The following is a 17870-nucleotide window of genomic DNA, read 5'->3' on the forward strand; positions in this document are numbered from 1 at the left end:
TATCTAATAAAAATAAAACAATCTTAAAAAATAAATCACAAAAAGAAAGATTCTACTCTGTGCATTTATAGGTTGCTATAAATATTCTTAATGGATAGATATTTACAGGACCTTGTTTGTTTAGGTGGGCAATTGCATCTTATCAGTTGGGTCAGAGGTTATTGTGTTATGCGTTCTTTCATGTAGCAATTTAAGTTTAAGAGAGTACGTGGGGGCTAGAGATACTAAGCTACCACAGAATTTGGATGTGTGCTTCTGCCAAGATATCTACCAGATAAAAGGCAGCCATGTATGTATATACATATATATATGTATATACATATATAAAATTTATATATATATAAAATTTTACAGCAACAGCTAATGCCCCCTTGTAAATGCCAATAGCCACTAGATCAATCCAAACACTTCTGGGTCAATATTGCTGGCTAACATTGCCCCATCTTTCAAAACAGGAATCAGAAAGTTAGGTGGCTTGCTCAAGGACAGTATTTAAAAGGCGAAGTGTTTATTTTGATGAAAATTAAAGTCTTTGGACATGTTCCAAGCAGTAACTGCCAGATGTCATTTGGCGCCTAGAAAAGATTATGTTCGTTAGTGATACAGCTGGTACGGACAGATATCAGGGCTAAAGTGCTACCTTCTCACCCTAAGCCAGAACTCAAGACACTTTAAAATATAAATGACTCCCCTGGATACGAAAAAAAAATGTTAAGTATCTATATTTTTCATCTTGTTTTATTTCTCTAGTAAAGTGAATTGCTGAAACTCTATTGTGTCATCTACCTGGGACAAATAATATTGGTCCAATACTAGTAACATATGATGGGTTACAAAATAATTGAAGAAAATTTAAAAATTGGGCCTTGAAAAGTAACTCCGACTCTTTTTTACCTACTGCCATATGCCATTTTACCTCTGATAAGGGGTCTAGCAAAAATGTATCATCAACATACCATACTAGTTTTTTCTATGTTCACATCCACAAAACAGTAGGGAGATGTCAGAGCATAATAGAGTCTTCTTTGTTTACAACAACAAATATGGAAATAACAAGCCACAACACATACGGAAATAATTAAGATTTACATGTAAAGACTCAGTACAAAGGAATTATCAAGGCCCCAGGTAGCACAGAGACACCATGAAATGGCTTTGTTTGGAGCAGTTACAAATTGATCTTCATAGAAAGATATTTTTAAAAAATATGGGTATTTGTTTTAGAAAGGTCTCAAATCTACTTAGAGCTGGTGTGATAGATCAGTAGTTCAGATCACTTGTTCCACTTGTTGATTTTTCAGAAGACATGGGTTAGTTTCCCAGCACCCACATGCCAACAAAAATAGTATGTAGCTCCAGATTCAGGTCATCTTGTGTCCTCTTCTAACCTCTGCAAGTGCACATACATACATGAAGGCTAAATACTCACATGCATAGAATAAATAAATAGGTTTTAAAAATTAAATAGAGGGTTGGGGATTTAGCTCAGTGGTAGAGCGCTTGCCTAGCAAGTGCAAGGCCCTGGGTTCGGACCCCAGCTCCAAAAAAAGAACCAAAAAAAAAAAAAATTAAATAGAGAAAAAACCATAATACTGGGAGCACTGTTTTCTTTTTCTTTTAATTTTATTTAATCTTTTTTTTATACTCCAGATTTTATCCACCTCCCCACCCACCCTCTGCTGTTCCACATCCCATACCTTCTCCCCCATATCCACAAGGATGTTTGCACCCACTCCCAGGCCCCACCCTACCAGACCTCCCCACTCCCTGGGGCATCCAGTCTCTTGAGGGTTAGGTGCATCTTCTCTGACTGAACCCAGACCAAGCAGTCCTCTGCTGTATATGTGTTGGGGGCCTCATATCAGCTCTTTTATGCTGCCTGGTTGGTGGTTCAGTATCTGAGATCTCGGGGGTCCACGTTAATTGAGACTGCTGATCCTCCTACAGGGTCACCCTTCTCCTCAGCTTCTTCCAGCTTTTTCCTAATTCAACCACAGAGTTCAGCAGCTTCTGTCCATTGGTCAGGTGTAAATATCGGCATTTGACTCTTTTTTTTTTTTTATTAACTTGAGTATTTCTTATATACATTTCGAGTGTTATTCCCTTTCCCGGTTTCCGGGCAAACATCCCCCTCCCCCCTCCCCTTCCTTATGGGTGTTCCCCTCCCAACCCTCCCCCCATTGCCGCCCTCCCCCCATAGACTAGTTCACTGGGGGTTCAGTCTTAGCAGGACCCAGGGCTTCCCCTTCCACTGGTGCTCTTACTAGGATATTCATTGCTACCTATGGGGTCAGAGTCCAGGGTCAGTCCATGTATAGTCTTTAGATAGTGGCTTAGTCCCTGGAAGCTCTGGTTGCTTGGCATTGTTGTACTTTTGGGGTCTCAAGCCCCTTCAAGCTCTTCCAGTTCTTTCTCTGATTCCTTCAATAGGGGACCTATTCTCAGTTCAGTGGTTTGCTGCTGGCATTCTCCTCTATATTTGCTGTATTCTGGCTGTGTCTCTCAGGAGCGATCTACATCCGGCTCCTGTCGGTCTGCACTTCTTTGCTTCATCCATCTTGTCTAATTGGGTGGCTGTATATGTATGGGCCACATGTGGGGCAGGCTCTGAATGGGTGTTCCTTCAGTCTCTGTTTTAATCTTTGCCTCTCCCTTCCCTGCCAAGGGTATTCTTTTTCCTCATTTAAAGAAGGAGTGAAGCATTCACATTTTGATCATCTGTCTTGAGTTTCGTTTGTTCTAGGGATCTAGGGTAATTCAAGCATTTGGGCTAATAGCCACTTATCAATGAGTGCATACCATGTATGTCTTTCTGTGATTGGGTTAGCTCACTCAGGATGATATTTTCCAGTTCCAACCATTTGCCTACGAATTTCATAAACTCGTTGTTTTTGATAGCTGAGTAATATTCCATTGTGTAGATGTACCACATTTTCTGTATCCATTCCTCTGTTGAAGGGCATCTGGGTTCTTTCCATTTTCTGGCTATTATAAAAAAGGCTGCGATGAACATAGTGGAGCACGTGTCTCTTTTATATGTTGAGGCATCTTTTGGGTATATGCCCAAGAGAGGTATAGCTGGATCCTCAGGCAGTTCAATGTCCAATTTTCTGAGGAACCTCCAGACTGATTTCCAGAATGGTTTTACCAGTCTGCAATCCCACCAACAATGGAGGAGTGTTCCTCTTTCTCCACATCCTCTCCAGCATCTGCTGTCACCTGAGTTTTTGATCTTAGCCAATCGCACTGGTGTGAGGTGAAATCTCAGGGTTGTTTTGATTTGCATTTCCCTTATGACTAAAGATGTTGAACATTTCTTTAGGTGTTTCTCAGCCATTCGGCATTCCTCAGCTGTGAATTCTTTGTTTAGCTCTGAACCCCATTTTTTAATAGGGTTATTTGTTTCCCTGCGGTCTAACTTCTTCAGTTCTTTGTATATTTTGGATATAAGGCCTCTATCTGTTGTAGGATTGGTAAAGATCTTTTCCCAATCTGTTGGTTGCCGTTTTGTCCTAACCACCGTGTCCTTTGCCTTACAGAAGCTTTGCAGTTTTATGAGATCCCATTTGTCGATTCTTGATCTTAGAGCATGAGCCATTGGTGTTTTGTTCAGGAAATTTTTTCCAGTGCCCATGTGTTCCAGATGCTTCCCTAGTTTTTCTTCTATTAGTTTGAGTGTGTCTGGTTTGATGTGGAGGTCCTTGATCCACTTGGACTTAAGCTTTGTACAGGGTGATAAGCATGGATTGATCTGCATTCTTCTACATGTTGCCCTCCAGTTGAACCAGCACCATTTGCTGAAAATGCTATCTTTTTTCCATTGGATGGTTTTGGCTCCTTTGTCAAAGATCAAGTGACCATAGGTGTGTGGGTTCATTTCTGGGTCTTCAATTCTATTCCATTGGTCTATCTGTCTGTCTCTGTACCAATACCATGCAGTTTTTATCACTATTGCTCTGTAATACTGCTTGAGTTCAGGGATAGTGATTCCCCCTGAAGTTCTTTTATTGTTGAGGATAGCTTTAGCTATCCTGGGTTTTTTGTTATTCCAGATGAATTTGCAAATTGTTCTGTCTAACTCTTTGAAGAATTGGATTGGTATTTTGATGGGGATTGCATTGAATCTGTAGATTGCTTTTGGTAAAATGGCCATTTTTACTATATTAATCCTGCCAATCCATGAGCATGGGAGATCTTTCCATCTTCTGAGGTCTTCTTCAATTTCTTTCTTCAGTGTCTTGAAGTTCTTATTGTACAGATCTTTTACTTGCTTGGTTAAAGTCACACCGAGGTACTTTATATTATTTGGGTCTATTATGAAGGGTGTCGTTTCCCTAATTTCTTTCTCGGCTTGTTTCTCTTTTGTATAGAGGAAGGCAACTGATTTATTTGAGTTAATTTTATACCCAGCCACTTTGCTGAAGTTCTTTATCAGCTTTAGTAGTTCTCTGGTGGAACTTTTGGGATCACTTAAATATACTATCATGTCATCTGCAAATAGTGATATTTTGACCTCTTCTTTTCCGATCTGTATCCCTTTGATCTCCTTTTGTTGTCTGATTGCTCTGGCTAGAACTTCAAGAACTATATTGAATAAGTAGGGAGAGAGTGGGCAGCCTTGTCTAGTACCTGATTTTAGTGGGATTGCTTCAAGTTTCTCTCCTTTTAGTTTAATGTTAGCAACTGGTTTGCTGTATATTGCTTTTACTATGTTTAGGTATGGGCCTTGAATTCCTATTCTTTCCAGGACTTTTATCATGAAGGGGTGTTGAATTTTGTCAAATGCTTTCTCAGCATCTAATGAAATGATCATGTGGTTCTGTTCTTTCAGTTTGTTTATATGATGGATCACGTTGATGGTTTTCCGTATATTAAACCATCCCTGCATGCCTAAGATGAAGCCTACTTGATCATGGTGGATGATTGTTTTGATGTGCTCTTGAATTCGGTTTGCCAGAATTTTATTGAGTATTTTTGCGTCGATATTCATAAGGGAAATTGGTCTGAAGTTCTCTTTCTTTGTTGTGTCTTTGTGTGGTTTAGGTATAAGAGTAATTGTGGCTTCGTAGAAGGAATTCGGTAGTGATCCATCTGTTTCAATTTTGTGGAATAGTTTGGATAATATTGGTATGAGGTCTTCTATGAAGGTTTGATAGAATTCTGCACTAAACCCGTCTGGACCTGGGCTCTTTTTGGTTGGGAGACCTTTAATGACTGCTTCTATTTCCTTAGGAGTTATGGGGTTGTTTAACTGGTTTATCTGTTCCTGATTTAACCTCGATAACTGGTATCTGTCTAGGAAATTGTCCATTTCCTGAAGATTTTCAAATTTTGTTGAATATAGGTTTTTATAGTAAGATCTGATGATTTTTTGAATTTCCTCCGAATCTGTAGTTATGTCTCCCTTTTCATTTCTGATTTTGTTAATTTGGACACACTCTCTGTGTCCTCTCGTTAGTCTGGCTAAGGGTTTATCTATCTTGTTGATTTTCTCAAAGAACCAACTTTTGGTTCTGTTGATTCTTTCTATGGTCCTTTTTGTTTCTACTTGGTTGATTTCAGCTCTGAGTTTGATTATTTCCTGCCTTCTACTCCTCCTGGGTGTAATTGCTTCTTTTTGTTCTAGAGCTTTTAGGTGTGCTGTCAAGCTGCTGACATATGCTCTTTCCTGTTTCTTTCTGCAGGCACTCAGCGCTATGAGTTTTCCTCTTAGCACAGCTTTCATTGTGTCCCATAAGTTTGAGTATGTTGTATCTTCATTTTCATTAAATTCTAAAAAGTTTTTAATTTCTTTCTTTATTTCTTCCTTGACCAGGTTATCATTGAGTAGAGCATTGTTCAATTTCCACGTATATGTGGGCATTCTTCCTTGATTGTTATTGAAGACCAGTTTTAGGCCGTGGTGGTCCGATAGCACGCATGGGATTATTTCTATCTTTCTGTACCTGTTGAGGCCCGTTTTTTGACCAATTATATGGTCAATTTTGGAGAAAGTACCATGAGGAGCTGAGAAGAAGGTATATCCTTTTGCTTTAGGATAGAATGTTCTATAAATATCCGTTAAGTCCATTTGGCTCATGACTTCTCTTAGTCTGTCAACATCACTGTTTAATTTCTGTTTCCATGATCTGTCCATTGATGAGAGTGGGGTGTTGAAATCTCCCACTATTATTGTGTGAGGTGCAATGTGTGTTTTGAGCTTTAGTAAGGTTTCTTTTACGTATGTAGGTGCCCTTGTATTTGGGGCATAGATATTTAGGATTGAGAGTTCATCTTGGTTGATTTTTCCTTTGATGAATATGAAGTGTCCTTCCTTATCTTTTTTGATGACTTTTAGTTGGAAATTGATTTTATTTGATATTAGAATGGCTACTCCAGCTTGCTTCTTCTGACCATTTGCTTGGAAAGTTGTTTTCCAGCCTTTCACTCTGAGGTAGTGTCTGTCTTTGTCTCTGAGGTGTGTTTCCTGTAGGCAGCAGAATGCAGGGTCCTCGTTGCGTATCCAGTTTGTTAATCTATGTCTTTTTATTGGGGAGTTGAGGCCATTGATATTGAGAGATATTAAGGAATAGTGATTATTGCTTCCCGTTATATTCATATTTGGATGTGAGGTTATGTTTGTGTGCTTTCATTCTCTTTGTTTTGTTGCCAAGACGATTAGTTTCTTGCTTTTTCTAGGGTATAGCTTGCCTCCTTATGTTGGGCTTTACCATTTATTATCCTTTGTAGTGCTGGATTTGTAGAAAGATATTGTGTAAATTTGGTTTTGTCATGGAATATCTTGGTTTCTCCATCAATGTTAATTGAGAGTTTTGCTGGATACAGTAACCTGGGCTGGCATTTGTGTTCTCTTAGGGTCTGTATAACATCAGTCCAGGATCTTCTGGCCTTCAGAGTTTCTGGCGAGAAGTCTGGTGTGATTCTGATAGGTCCCCCTTTATATGTTACTTGACCTTTTTCCCTTACTGCTTTTAATATTCTTTCTTTATTTTGTGCGTTTGGTGTTTTGACAATTATGTGACGGGAGGTGTTTCTTTTCTGGTCCAATCTGTTTGGAGTTCTGTAGGCTTCTTGTATGTCTATGGGTATCTCTTTTTTTAGGTTAGGGAAGTTTTCTTCTATGATTTTGTTGAAGATATTTACTGGTCCTTTGAGCTGGTAGTCTTCACTCTCTCTATACCTATTATCCTTAGGTTTGATCTTCTCATTGAGTCCTGGATTTCCTGTATGTTTTGGACCAGTAGCTTTTTCCGCTTTACATTATCTTTGACAGTTGAGTCAATGATTTCTATGGAATCTTCTGCTCCTGAGATTCTCTCTTCCATCTCTTGTATTCTGTTGGTGAAGCTTGTATCTACAGCTCCTTGTCTCTTCTTTTGGTTTTCTATATCCAGGGTTGTTTCCATGTGTTCTTTCTTGATTGCTTCTATTTCCATTTTTAATTCCTTCAACTGTTTGATTGTGTTTTCCTGGAATTCTTTCAGGGATTTTTGCGATTCCTCTCTGTAGGCTTTTACTTGTTTATTAATGTTTTCCTGTGCTTCCCTAAGTGTGTTCATGTCTTTCTTGAAGTCCTCCAGCATCATGATCAAATATGATTTTGAAACTAGATCTTGCTTTTCTGGTGTGTTTGGATATTCCATGTTTGTTTTGGTGGGACAATTGGGCTCCGATGATGGCATGTAGTCTTGGTTTCTGTTGCTTGGTTTCCTGTGCTTGCCTCTCGCCATCAGATTATCTCTAGTGTTACTTTGTTCTGCTATTTCTGACAGTGGCTAGACTGTCCTATAAGCCTGTGTGTCAGGAGTGCTGTAGACCTGTTTTCCTCTCTTTCAGTCAGTTATGGGGACAGAGTGTTCTGCTTTCGGGCGTGTAGTTTTTCCTCTCTACAGGTCTTCAGCTGTTCCTGTGGGCCTGTGTCTTGAGTTCACCAGGCAGCTTTCTTGCAGCAGAAAATTTGGTCTTACCTGTGGTCCCGAGGCTCAGGTTCGCTCGTGGGGTGCTGCCCAGGGGCTCTCTGCAGCAGCAGCAACCAGGAAGACCTGTGCCGCCCCTTCCGGGAGCTTCAGTGCACCAGGGTTCCAGATGGTCTTTGGCTTTTTCCTCTGGCGTCCGAGATGTGTGTGCAGGGAGCAGTCTCTTCTGGTTTCCCAGGCTTGTCTGCCTCTCTGAAGGTTTAGCTCTCCCTCCCACGGGATTTGGGTGCAGAGAACTGTTTATCCGGTCTCTTTCCTTCAGGGTCTGGCGGTGTCTCTGGCAGGTGTCCTGCTGCTCCTGGGCCCTCCCCCACGGGAGCCCAGAGGCCTTATACAGTTTCCTCTTGGGCCAGGGATGTGGGCAGGGGTGAGCAGTGTTGGTGGTCTCTTCCGCTCTGCAGCCTCAGGAGTGCCCACCTGACCAGGCGGTTGGGTCTCTCTCTCCGGCATTTGACTCTTGATTGGTCTTTTGGATGGCAGTCGTGATAGGCCCTTTTGGGTGATCCTCAATAATAGTATCAGGCCTCAGAGCCTCCCCGTGAGCTGGATCCCACTTTGGGCCTCTTGTTTTACCTCCTTTTTCTCAGGTTCTTCTCCAGTTTTGTCTCTGCATTTCTTTCAGACAGGAACAATTTGGGGTCAGAGTTTTTTACTGTGGGATGGCAGCCCCATTCCTCACTTGATTCCCTATCTTTTTGCCAGAGGTGGGCTCTACAAGATCCTTCTCCCAACTGAAGGGAATTTCATCTAAGGTTCTTCGCTTTGAGTCCTGAGAGTCTCTCACCTCCCAGGTCTTTGGTACATTCTGGAGGCTCCCCCCACCTCCTACCTCCAGTGGTTGCCTGTTTCTATTCTTTCTGCTGACCCTCCGGGTTTGTCTTTTCTTTTCTAAAGAAGCAGCATTCTTATATGACAATGGCAGCTTTTAGGTTAGAGTAAGGGTGATTGAGTGGAAGTGTTCCTCCACTCAGATGTTTACTATGGAGCTATGTAGCTATTTGTAAGATCACTGTAGGCTTAGATTTTTCATAGATAATCCTGTTATTTAGGATTCTTAAAGGCTTCAACCTCTCTTTTGGCCCACTGACCAAAGAAGAAAGATGGTTAATAAGACAAGAGAGTTTGGACCTGATAAGAAGTAGTTCTTTGGAGAGATTCCAGTCTTTGTTGTCAGGAAATCAGTAGCATTGGCCTCAAGGTTCCACCAAATTGGCACAAGTCAGCAAAAGTGGCAAGAATTAGCCAGAATACCATGAGAAATTTTTTGGTGACTTTCTCTTTATGAAGTGAAGATCAGTAAAGACCAGCAAAACTCAGCCAAGACCAACAAAGACCAATGAGCTAGTGAAAACCACTGAGGTGACCAGCAAGGTGTAGTAATGCAAAGGCATACTTTCACATTCTGTGAGATTCTATTTACACATTCTTTCCAAACATCATGCTCTCTCTCGAGCATCTGCTCCAGTAAAACATCCTATCATGTGTCTACTTCAGCAAAACATCCTTTCACAAGATGGCATCCAGAAAAACATTAAAAGACTCTCCGGATCGGGGAGACCCTCACTCAGATCTCAGGATGACGAGACCCCCCAAGAACTCACGTGAGACTGTTCTTGCTGTAATCACCCGAGGTTTATTAATAGGAACCAGTGAGCTGGGGTCAAGACTCATATCCTCCAGTAGAGGAGTTCGACCCCGAGTAGCTGGGAGAAGGGGTATTTAAAGGAAAAAGCCACAACCCAAGGGGGTAGAGATGGCATCACTAGAAAATGTTGAGAATACCAGTGAAAAATCACAAGGAGAAGCTTCCTGTTTCTCAAGATTGTTCTCAAGATTTTAATCTAACTTTTATGGTCAGTGAACAGAGTTGCTGAACCGGCTGGTGTAATTATCAATTCTATGGTCAGTCAAGTTCCTGAAACAGAGTCACTGAATTGGCTGACTACATTTTTGTCTCTACTCTGTTTGCTAGGGGATCTGAATTTTTCCTGGTCCTTCAACATCACATGACACAACTGAGTCTCCAAAGAAACCTGAAATTTCTACTTAAGATTATTAATTTTGATTTGTGTGTGATATACTTAGTTATGTGATACATCCAACTGTAGAAGATGATAAGTTCAGGTTATAGAAGATTATGGACCTGCTTGTAAAAAAGTAGTTGTGATCGCATTTTCTGCAGTTTGCTTCCAGTCAGATAAATTAGTTTTCTCTATCCTTGAAAATATTTCCCAATACATATTCGCTCAGCCATTCCACTTTTGGAGTGTATCATGACTTATATAAAATAATACATACCACAAAATATTTTAATTGTAAAAATTTGAAAATAACCTAAATGAAAATTGAAGGCAAATAACTGAGTAAATTTGTATTTACATATAAATATGAGTTTTTACTGCTTATGGGAAGTTGTTTAAATATTATATATACCCTACTAGAGGGAAGGACAAATATAGCTTTACATGATAACAGTAAAAGAAACATGAATAGCTTGATTTAATTTTACAGAATAAATAAAAGATGACTGTACATATAAAATATATGAGAACACACACATATATGTGTGTGTGTATATATATATATATATATATATATATATATATATATATATATATATATACAGAGAGAGAGAGAGAGAGAAAGAGAGGGAGAGAATCATAAAAGCTGTAAAAGAGATGGTTGATAGTGAAAAGAAGTGGCATTTGGTAATTTTTTGGACAGTGAAAGGTCAGGAACCAAGACAAACTGAAGGAAGATGGTAAACCTATCATTTCTGATTATTGGATATCATTTTATTCATATATATATATATATGTTTCTCTAAATATTTAGAAAACATTAGTAAAAGGTAAATAAGGAAGAAATAGAGAAAAGTATCCTAAGTCTTTGGTTGAGTTGTTCAACTTTAGTAAAAATAATTTTCTGTTAATAAAATGTTTGGATAGAAAAATAGGAAGGGAGAAATTATGTAATTATAACCTCAAAAATGAAATTAAAAATAATACAATGAATGTTTTATAATAAAAATAGTTTCATAATTTAAAAATTTTTTGAAAGAATCAAATCATGATAATGTTCCATGATAAAGTATTTTCTGTTCTAGATATGAAAGGTGAATGACTTCAGGTTTCTTGTATTTTTCTAAGCTGCATTATTGCCAGGTGAAAACTCTATTTTTTCTCTCTTCTTGAGAAAATATACTACCTCTCATGGTATTTATTTGTGTTTATGGTATGTATAGTAAATGTACATGGATGGGTAATACGCATGCTTTTGGATTCCAGAGGAGACCATTGTCTTCATTCATTGTTTTCTACCTTTTGAGTATTAGGGAGTTACACTCACCTTCTAAACTTGAAGCATGTCATTTGGCTATGCTGACTAGCCAGAAACGTCAGGAACCTCCAGTGTCTGCCCATCAGTCCAAGGTTACAGATTTGCCCAGCCATGCTGACTTTTGTGTGCATGCTAGAAACTTGATCACAGGTGCTCTTGCTTTCACAGTAAGTGCTCTTCTCACTGAGTCATCTCTTCAATCTTTCTTTTCTTTAATTAGAATTTGGATCTCACTATGTACTCTCATTCACATAGAACTCTTGATCTCTCTCACATAAAAATAATCTAGTCTTAAACTAATGGTGATTTTCCTGCCTCTATTTCTTGAATATTGGACTTCTGGTGCTTCAAGGGTTTTCTTTCCTTTTTATTTTATTTGTTTTCCATAAGCCCCCATTCCCTCCCCCTCCCCCATACAGGTGTTCCCCCTATATATCCCCCAACTTCCCCCCCCCACATTCCCCTGCACTGGGGTCCAACCTTGGCAGGACCAAGGGCCTCCCCTTCCGCTGATGCCCCAACTGGCTATTCTCTGCTACATATGCAGTTGGAGCCCTGGGTCAGTCCATGTAGTCTTTTGGTAGTGGTTTAGTCCCTGGAAGCTCTGGTTGGTTGGCATTGTTGTTCTTATGGGGTTACAAGCTCCTTCAACTCTTTCAGTCATTCCTCTAATTCCACCCCCCACAAGCAGGTCCTGTTCTCAGTTCAGTGATTTGCTGCAAGGGTTTTCTTTCTTAAATATAAGAACATAAGGCCATGTTGATAGCAATGACTTAGAAAATGTGCTGGCATGAAAACAGCATACTGACTCCTGTGTGACTGTAGGTCTGTACTCATTTGTGTGTATGTTCAGGGTTTTTAACATAATAGTGTTGTTCTTATTATGGGTATGTTTTCTATAGACTTATTTTAATGATAATTATTTTTATGGGATGGTCAAAGGACCACTTGCAGGAATTGGTTCTCCACTTTACCATGTTTGTCTCAGGGACTAAACTCAGGTCATCAGATGCAGACTCAAGAGCCTGCTTCTTCACTTGCCAAGCCATCTCACCAGCTCAACTATAAATGCATGGTGATAATTATTTTCCATATGAATTTTCTTTCTATATAATCAGACTTAAAACTGGTGCTTCTTTCTGTGGCACAGATATGATTTACATCGTGAATAGTCCAGATACTGTCAGTTATCTGGTTATGGTTAACCTCTACTGTTCTTGAAAGAAGAATTGAATAATATAACTTCATCTAACCTCATGTATAGATAATAATTTTAAAAACCTATAAGGGTATATATAGCTGACTTCTTAAAAGTGTCAATTTTGTTTAAAGACATCATTTTTTAAAAACACATATATTATGGAAATTTTCTACGTCATATGGTAAAAATTTGTTTATGTATCCAAAACCTGAATGGGGCTTTTGGCAGTTTGGCTTTAACATGAAAACTGGAAGTGTCAGAGGAGAAAATGTTGCTTCTGAGATGTGATCTGGAAAGATGAAAGAGGTAAGATGAGTTGTAATGTAGAATGATGGGCTTCTTCTGCCTTGAGTACTTGTATTATACATTTGCACTGGATATCCTGTTAAACGTTTTCTTTCTTTTTGTCATCATCATGGTATTTTCTTAAACATTCAATTGGCTTCTCCCCTACAACTCCCCTCTCTGCCCTGCTACTTGTTTTTTTTTTTTTCATGGCTGACATTCCTGTGTGTGTTTGAGTCTATGAACTTTCGCTGCTTATCTCATGCCTTTTCTTTATGATGTTTCAGCTCATCCACCATACACCATGTGCTTTAGAGTGAAATTCTACCCACATGAACCCTTGAAGATTAAAGAAGAGCTCACAAGGTATTTTTCTTTTTCACATATTTACTCTACCCCTTACATTCAGGCAGAGCCTCTACTATCTTGTAGGCAATACATTCTTATTATGGAGAGCAGAACACCTCCAGGTAGCAGGCTTTCGAGTCAGCATTGTGTTTCTCATATTCTTATTGGCCTTGGGATATTTTATAGACAACCATTGTCATTGAGAAAGTATTATCCCTACAGAAAAGCAATGGTTATGAAAGGCAAGCTCTCTAGAAATTTGATAGTTGAATGCTAACAAAAGTTACTGTCTTTTAGGAAATTACTGTCTTTTAGGTATGGGCAAATGCAAAGAGCATCCTTAGTCTGTCTTTTTGGATCTAAGGCTTTCTTAAGGACAAGATTTCTGGACAGAGAGGGCAATTAGGTGTTTTGCTTTCCACTTGCTTAATGACAACTACCATGCAGACTTTCCTTTACTTGTACATTCTTCATAGCTCAAATCTGTAAACTCCCTGACTTTTCTTCTCTCTGTCTGTCTGTCTCTCTGTCTCTCTGTCTCTCTGTCTCTCTCTCTCTCTCCTCCTCCTCCTCCCCCCCCCCCCTCTCTCTCTCTCTCTCTCTCTCTCTCTCTCTCTCTCTCTCTCTCTCGGGTTTATATTTAATTAATCTTGGAGTTTTGTTTCCCCGAAAAACCTGGTACATGTTTGCGAAACAGAACTCCAGGTGGCAACTTCCTGAATTGGTAGCTGAAAAAGCTATCATGCACCTAGATCTTCATTAGGCTCTAATTTGGTAACAACCAAATTGTCATGTGTAATTGTAATGGACAATAATCTGCTTAGGTCTGGATCTGACCAAAAGGCAAATACATGTCATTCTGATTGTTGACATGTGGAAGGTGAAGCTCTTGACAGGTTTTGTATGTATAAATATATGTAAGAATGTATATGAGTGTATATGTGTATGGGTGGGTGTAAAGGTGTGTGCATCTGTGAAATGTAAAGAAAAATAGTTAACAGATATTTTATATAATGGTATTTTTAAATCTTATTTCTTCTCATTGGATAAAATGTATAAACACATCAATTTCACAAGCATATTTATAATATTAGAAAATTATTGCCACTATTGAATTACAAAACATTTTCACCACTCTCTTACACACACATACACACACACACACACACACACACACACACACACACACACACACACAGTATTTAACCACAGTCATGATCTGTCTCTCTGTAGTAGCCTCTGATTTTAACACAACTCCCTTGAAAGCTCCTTTCTAAGTGCACTTTAATTTTCTAACTTCTTTTTATAATTCCACTAAAAAAGAAAAAATATATCTAAAAATTTCTGGGATAATGTCTACATATGAGGGAAAAATGTGATTTTCTTTCTGGATCAGCTACATCCATTTAGTTGTGAATTTCATAATAGCATATTAATATCCATTGTGTACATATACCATATTTTATTGTCCATTCATCTGTTCATTTATCATAAATATCTAGGCTGTTTCTATTCCTGGTTATTGTGAACAGTGTGGTAATGGACATATTTAAGAAAGTATATCTGTACCACGATTTTTTTCTTCTCCTAAGGCTTTTATTTTTGTAGAAGCATACACATCAAATAAAAAAATAAAATCAAAGAATTTCTCAAAATGAGTTTCATAATTCAGAGAATAAATTTGGAAAAGGTGAAGACGAGTTGATATCTAATGTAATATATATTCTCAATATGGAAGGTCTTATCTAATACAATAAGACCCTGAGATCTTAGCTTACTTTGCATAATTATAAAATAAACTCATTTTCATTGTTCTTTGAAGTTGGATGCATGTTCAAAATGTTTAGGATTTGAATTAGAAACAGAAACTGGTGAGATTTCAGGCTATACACACAACAAAATGTGTATCCTGTTCTGCTGTCCCTCTTCTGCAGAGTCAAAGGGGAAGGCTGTCATCACAGAAATGTGCCTGTTGACATTTCTGTAATATTGCAAGTAAATGAAAGACAGTAGGAGGAGAAAATCATTGCTTTTAGGGTTTGAAGTTTCCTTGGAGCTTTCTGTTTATTTGAATTTTAAAGAACCTTTTCTCAGAATATTGCAGATACATTCTTTTGTTTGTTTGTTTGTTTTTTATCTTTATTAACTGGAGTATTTCTTATTTACATTCCGATTGTTATTCCCTTTCCGGGTTTCCAGGCCAACATCACCCTAACTCCTCCCCCTCCCTCTCCCCTTCTCTATGGGTGTTCCCTTCCCGATCCTCCCCCTATTACCTTGATCCACCCAACAATCACATTCACTGGGGGTTCAGTCTTGGCAGGACCAAGGACGCCCCTTCAACTGGTGCTCTTACTAGGCTATTCATTTCACCTATGAGGTTGGAGCCCAGGGTCAGTCCATGTATACTCTTTGGGTAGTGGCTTGGTCCCTGGAAGCTCTAGTTGCTTGGCATTGTTGTTCATATGGGATCTCAAGCCCCTTCAAGCTCTTCCAGTCCTTTCTCTGATTCCTTCAATGGGGGTCCCGTTCCCAGTTCAGTGGTTTGCTGCTGCCATTGGCCTATGTTTTTGCTGTATTCTGGCTGTGTCTCTCAGGAGAGATCTACATCTGGTTCCTGTCAGCCAGCACTTCTTTGCTTCATCCATCTTGTCTAATTGGGTGGCTGTATATGTATGGGCCACATGTGGGGCAGGCTCTGAATGGGTGTTCCTTCTGCTTCTGTTTTAAACTTTGCCTCCCTATTCCCTGCCAAGGGTATTCTTCTTCCCCTTTTAAAGAAGGAGTGAAGCATTCGCATTTCGGTCATCCCTCTTGAGTTTCATGTGTTCTGTGCATCTAGGGCAATTCAAGCATTTGGGCTAATATCTACTTATCAATGAGTGCATACCATGTGTGTTTTTCTGTGATTGGGTTACCTCATTCAGTATGATATTTTCCAGTTCCATCCATTTGCCTATGAATTTCATAAAGTCATTGTTTTTGATAGCTGAGTAATATTCCATTGTGTAGATGTACCACATTTTCGGTATCCATTCCTCTGTTGAAGGGCATCTGGATTCTTTCCAGCTTCTGGCTATTATAAATAAGGCTGCTATGAACATAGTGGAGCTTGTGTCTTTGTTATATGTTGGGGCATCTTTTGGGTATATGCCCAAGAGAGGTATAGCTGGGTCCTCAGGCAGTTCAATGTCCAATTTTCTGAGGAACCTCCAGACTGATTTCCAGAATGTTTGTACCAGTCTGCAATTCCACCAACAATGGAGGAGTGTTCCTCTTTCTCCACATCCTCGCCAGCATTTGCTGTCACTTGAGTTTTTAATCTTAGCCATTCTCACTGGTGTGAGGTGAAATCTCAGGGTTGTTTTGATTTGCACTCCCCTTATGACTAAAGATGTTGAACATTTCTTTAGGTGTTTCTCAGCCATTCGGCATTCCTCAGCTATGAATTCTTTGTTTAGCTCTGAACCCCATTTTTAGTAGGGTTATTTGTCTCCCTGCGGTCTAAATTCTTGAGTTCTTTTTGTATTTTGGATATAAGCCCTCTATCAGTTGTAGGATTGATAAAGAAAGATCTTTTCCCAATCTCTTGGTTGCCGTTTTGTCCTAACCACAGTGTCCTTTGCCTTACAGAAACTTTGCCGTTTTATGAGATCCCATTTGTCAATTCTTGATCTTAGAGCATAAGCCATTGGTGTTTTGTTCAGGAACTTTTCTCCAGTGCCCATGTGTTTGAGATGCTTCCCCACTTTTTCTTCTATTAGTTTGAGTGTATCTGGTTTGATGTGGAGGTCCTTGATCCATTTGGACTTAAGCTTTGTACAGGGTGATAAGAATGGATTGATCTGCATTCTTCTACATGCTGGCCTCCAGTTGAACCAGCACCATTTGCTGAAAAGGCTATCATTTTTCATAGCATGGTTTTGGCCCCTTTGTCAAAAATCAAGTGACCATAGGTGTGTGGGTTCATTTCTGGGTCTTCAATTCTATTCCATTGGTCTATCTGTCTGTCTCTGTACCAATACCATGCAGTTTTTATCACTATTGCTCTGTAATACTGCTTGAGTTCAGGGATAGTGATTCCCCCAGAACTCCTTTTATTGTTGAGGATAGTTTTAGCTATCCTGGGTTTTTTGTTATTCCAGATGAATTTGCAAATTGTTCTGTCTAACTCTCTGAAGAATTGGATTGGTATTTTGATGGGGATTGCATTGAATCTTTAGATTGCTTTTGGTAAAATGGCCATTTTTAATATGTTAATCCTGCCAATCCATGAGCATGGGAGATCTTTCCATCTTCTGAGGACTTCTTCAATTTCTTTCTTCAGAGTCTTGAAGTTCTTATTGTACAAATCTTTTACTTGCTTGGTTAAAGTCACACCGAGGTACTTCATATTATTTGGGTCTATTATGAAGGGTGTCGTTCCCCTAATTTCGTTCTCGGCTTGTTTCTCTTTTGTGTAGAGGAAGGCTACTGATTTATTTGAGTTAATTTTATATGCAGCCACTTTGCTGAAGTTGTTTATCAGCTTTAGTAGTTCTCTGGTGGAACCTTTAGGATGGCGCTTGGTGTTTTCCTCTAGAGTCAGATTTGTGGGCATAGAATAGTCTCCTCTGGCTTCCCAGGTGTGTCTATCCCTCTGAAGGTCTAGCTCTCCCTCCCATATGATTTGGGTGCAGGGAGCTCTTTGACCAAGTCCCTTCAGATCTGGGTGGTGTCTG

The 17870-nt window shown here is 39.3% G+C and overlaps 1 protein-coding gene across 2 annotated transcripts in view; it reads left to right on the plus strand.

Annotated features, from left to right (window-relative positions):
- The window catches only part of Frmd3 (FERM domain containing 3), a 288014-nt gene that overhangs the window by 150164 nt on the left and 119980 nt on the right, over nt 1-17870 (plus strand). For both annotated transcript variants that reach the window (NM_001415820.1, NM_001415819.2), the window contains 1 exon segment: nt 13089-13167. In NM_001415820.1, coding sequence (NP_001402749.1) covers nt 13089-13167 — 79 coding nt within the window.

The sequence above is a fragment of the Rattus norvegicus genome, chromosome 5, assembly GCF_021556685.1.
Source record: "Rattus norvegicus strain SHRSP/BbbUtx chromosome 5, alternate assembly SHRSP_T2T, whole genome shotgun sequence".
Lineage (NCBI taxonomy): Eukaryota > Metazoa > Chordata > Mammalia > Rodentia > Muridae > Rattus > Rattus norvegicus.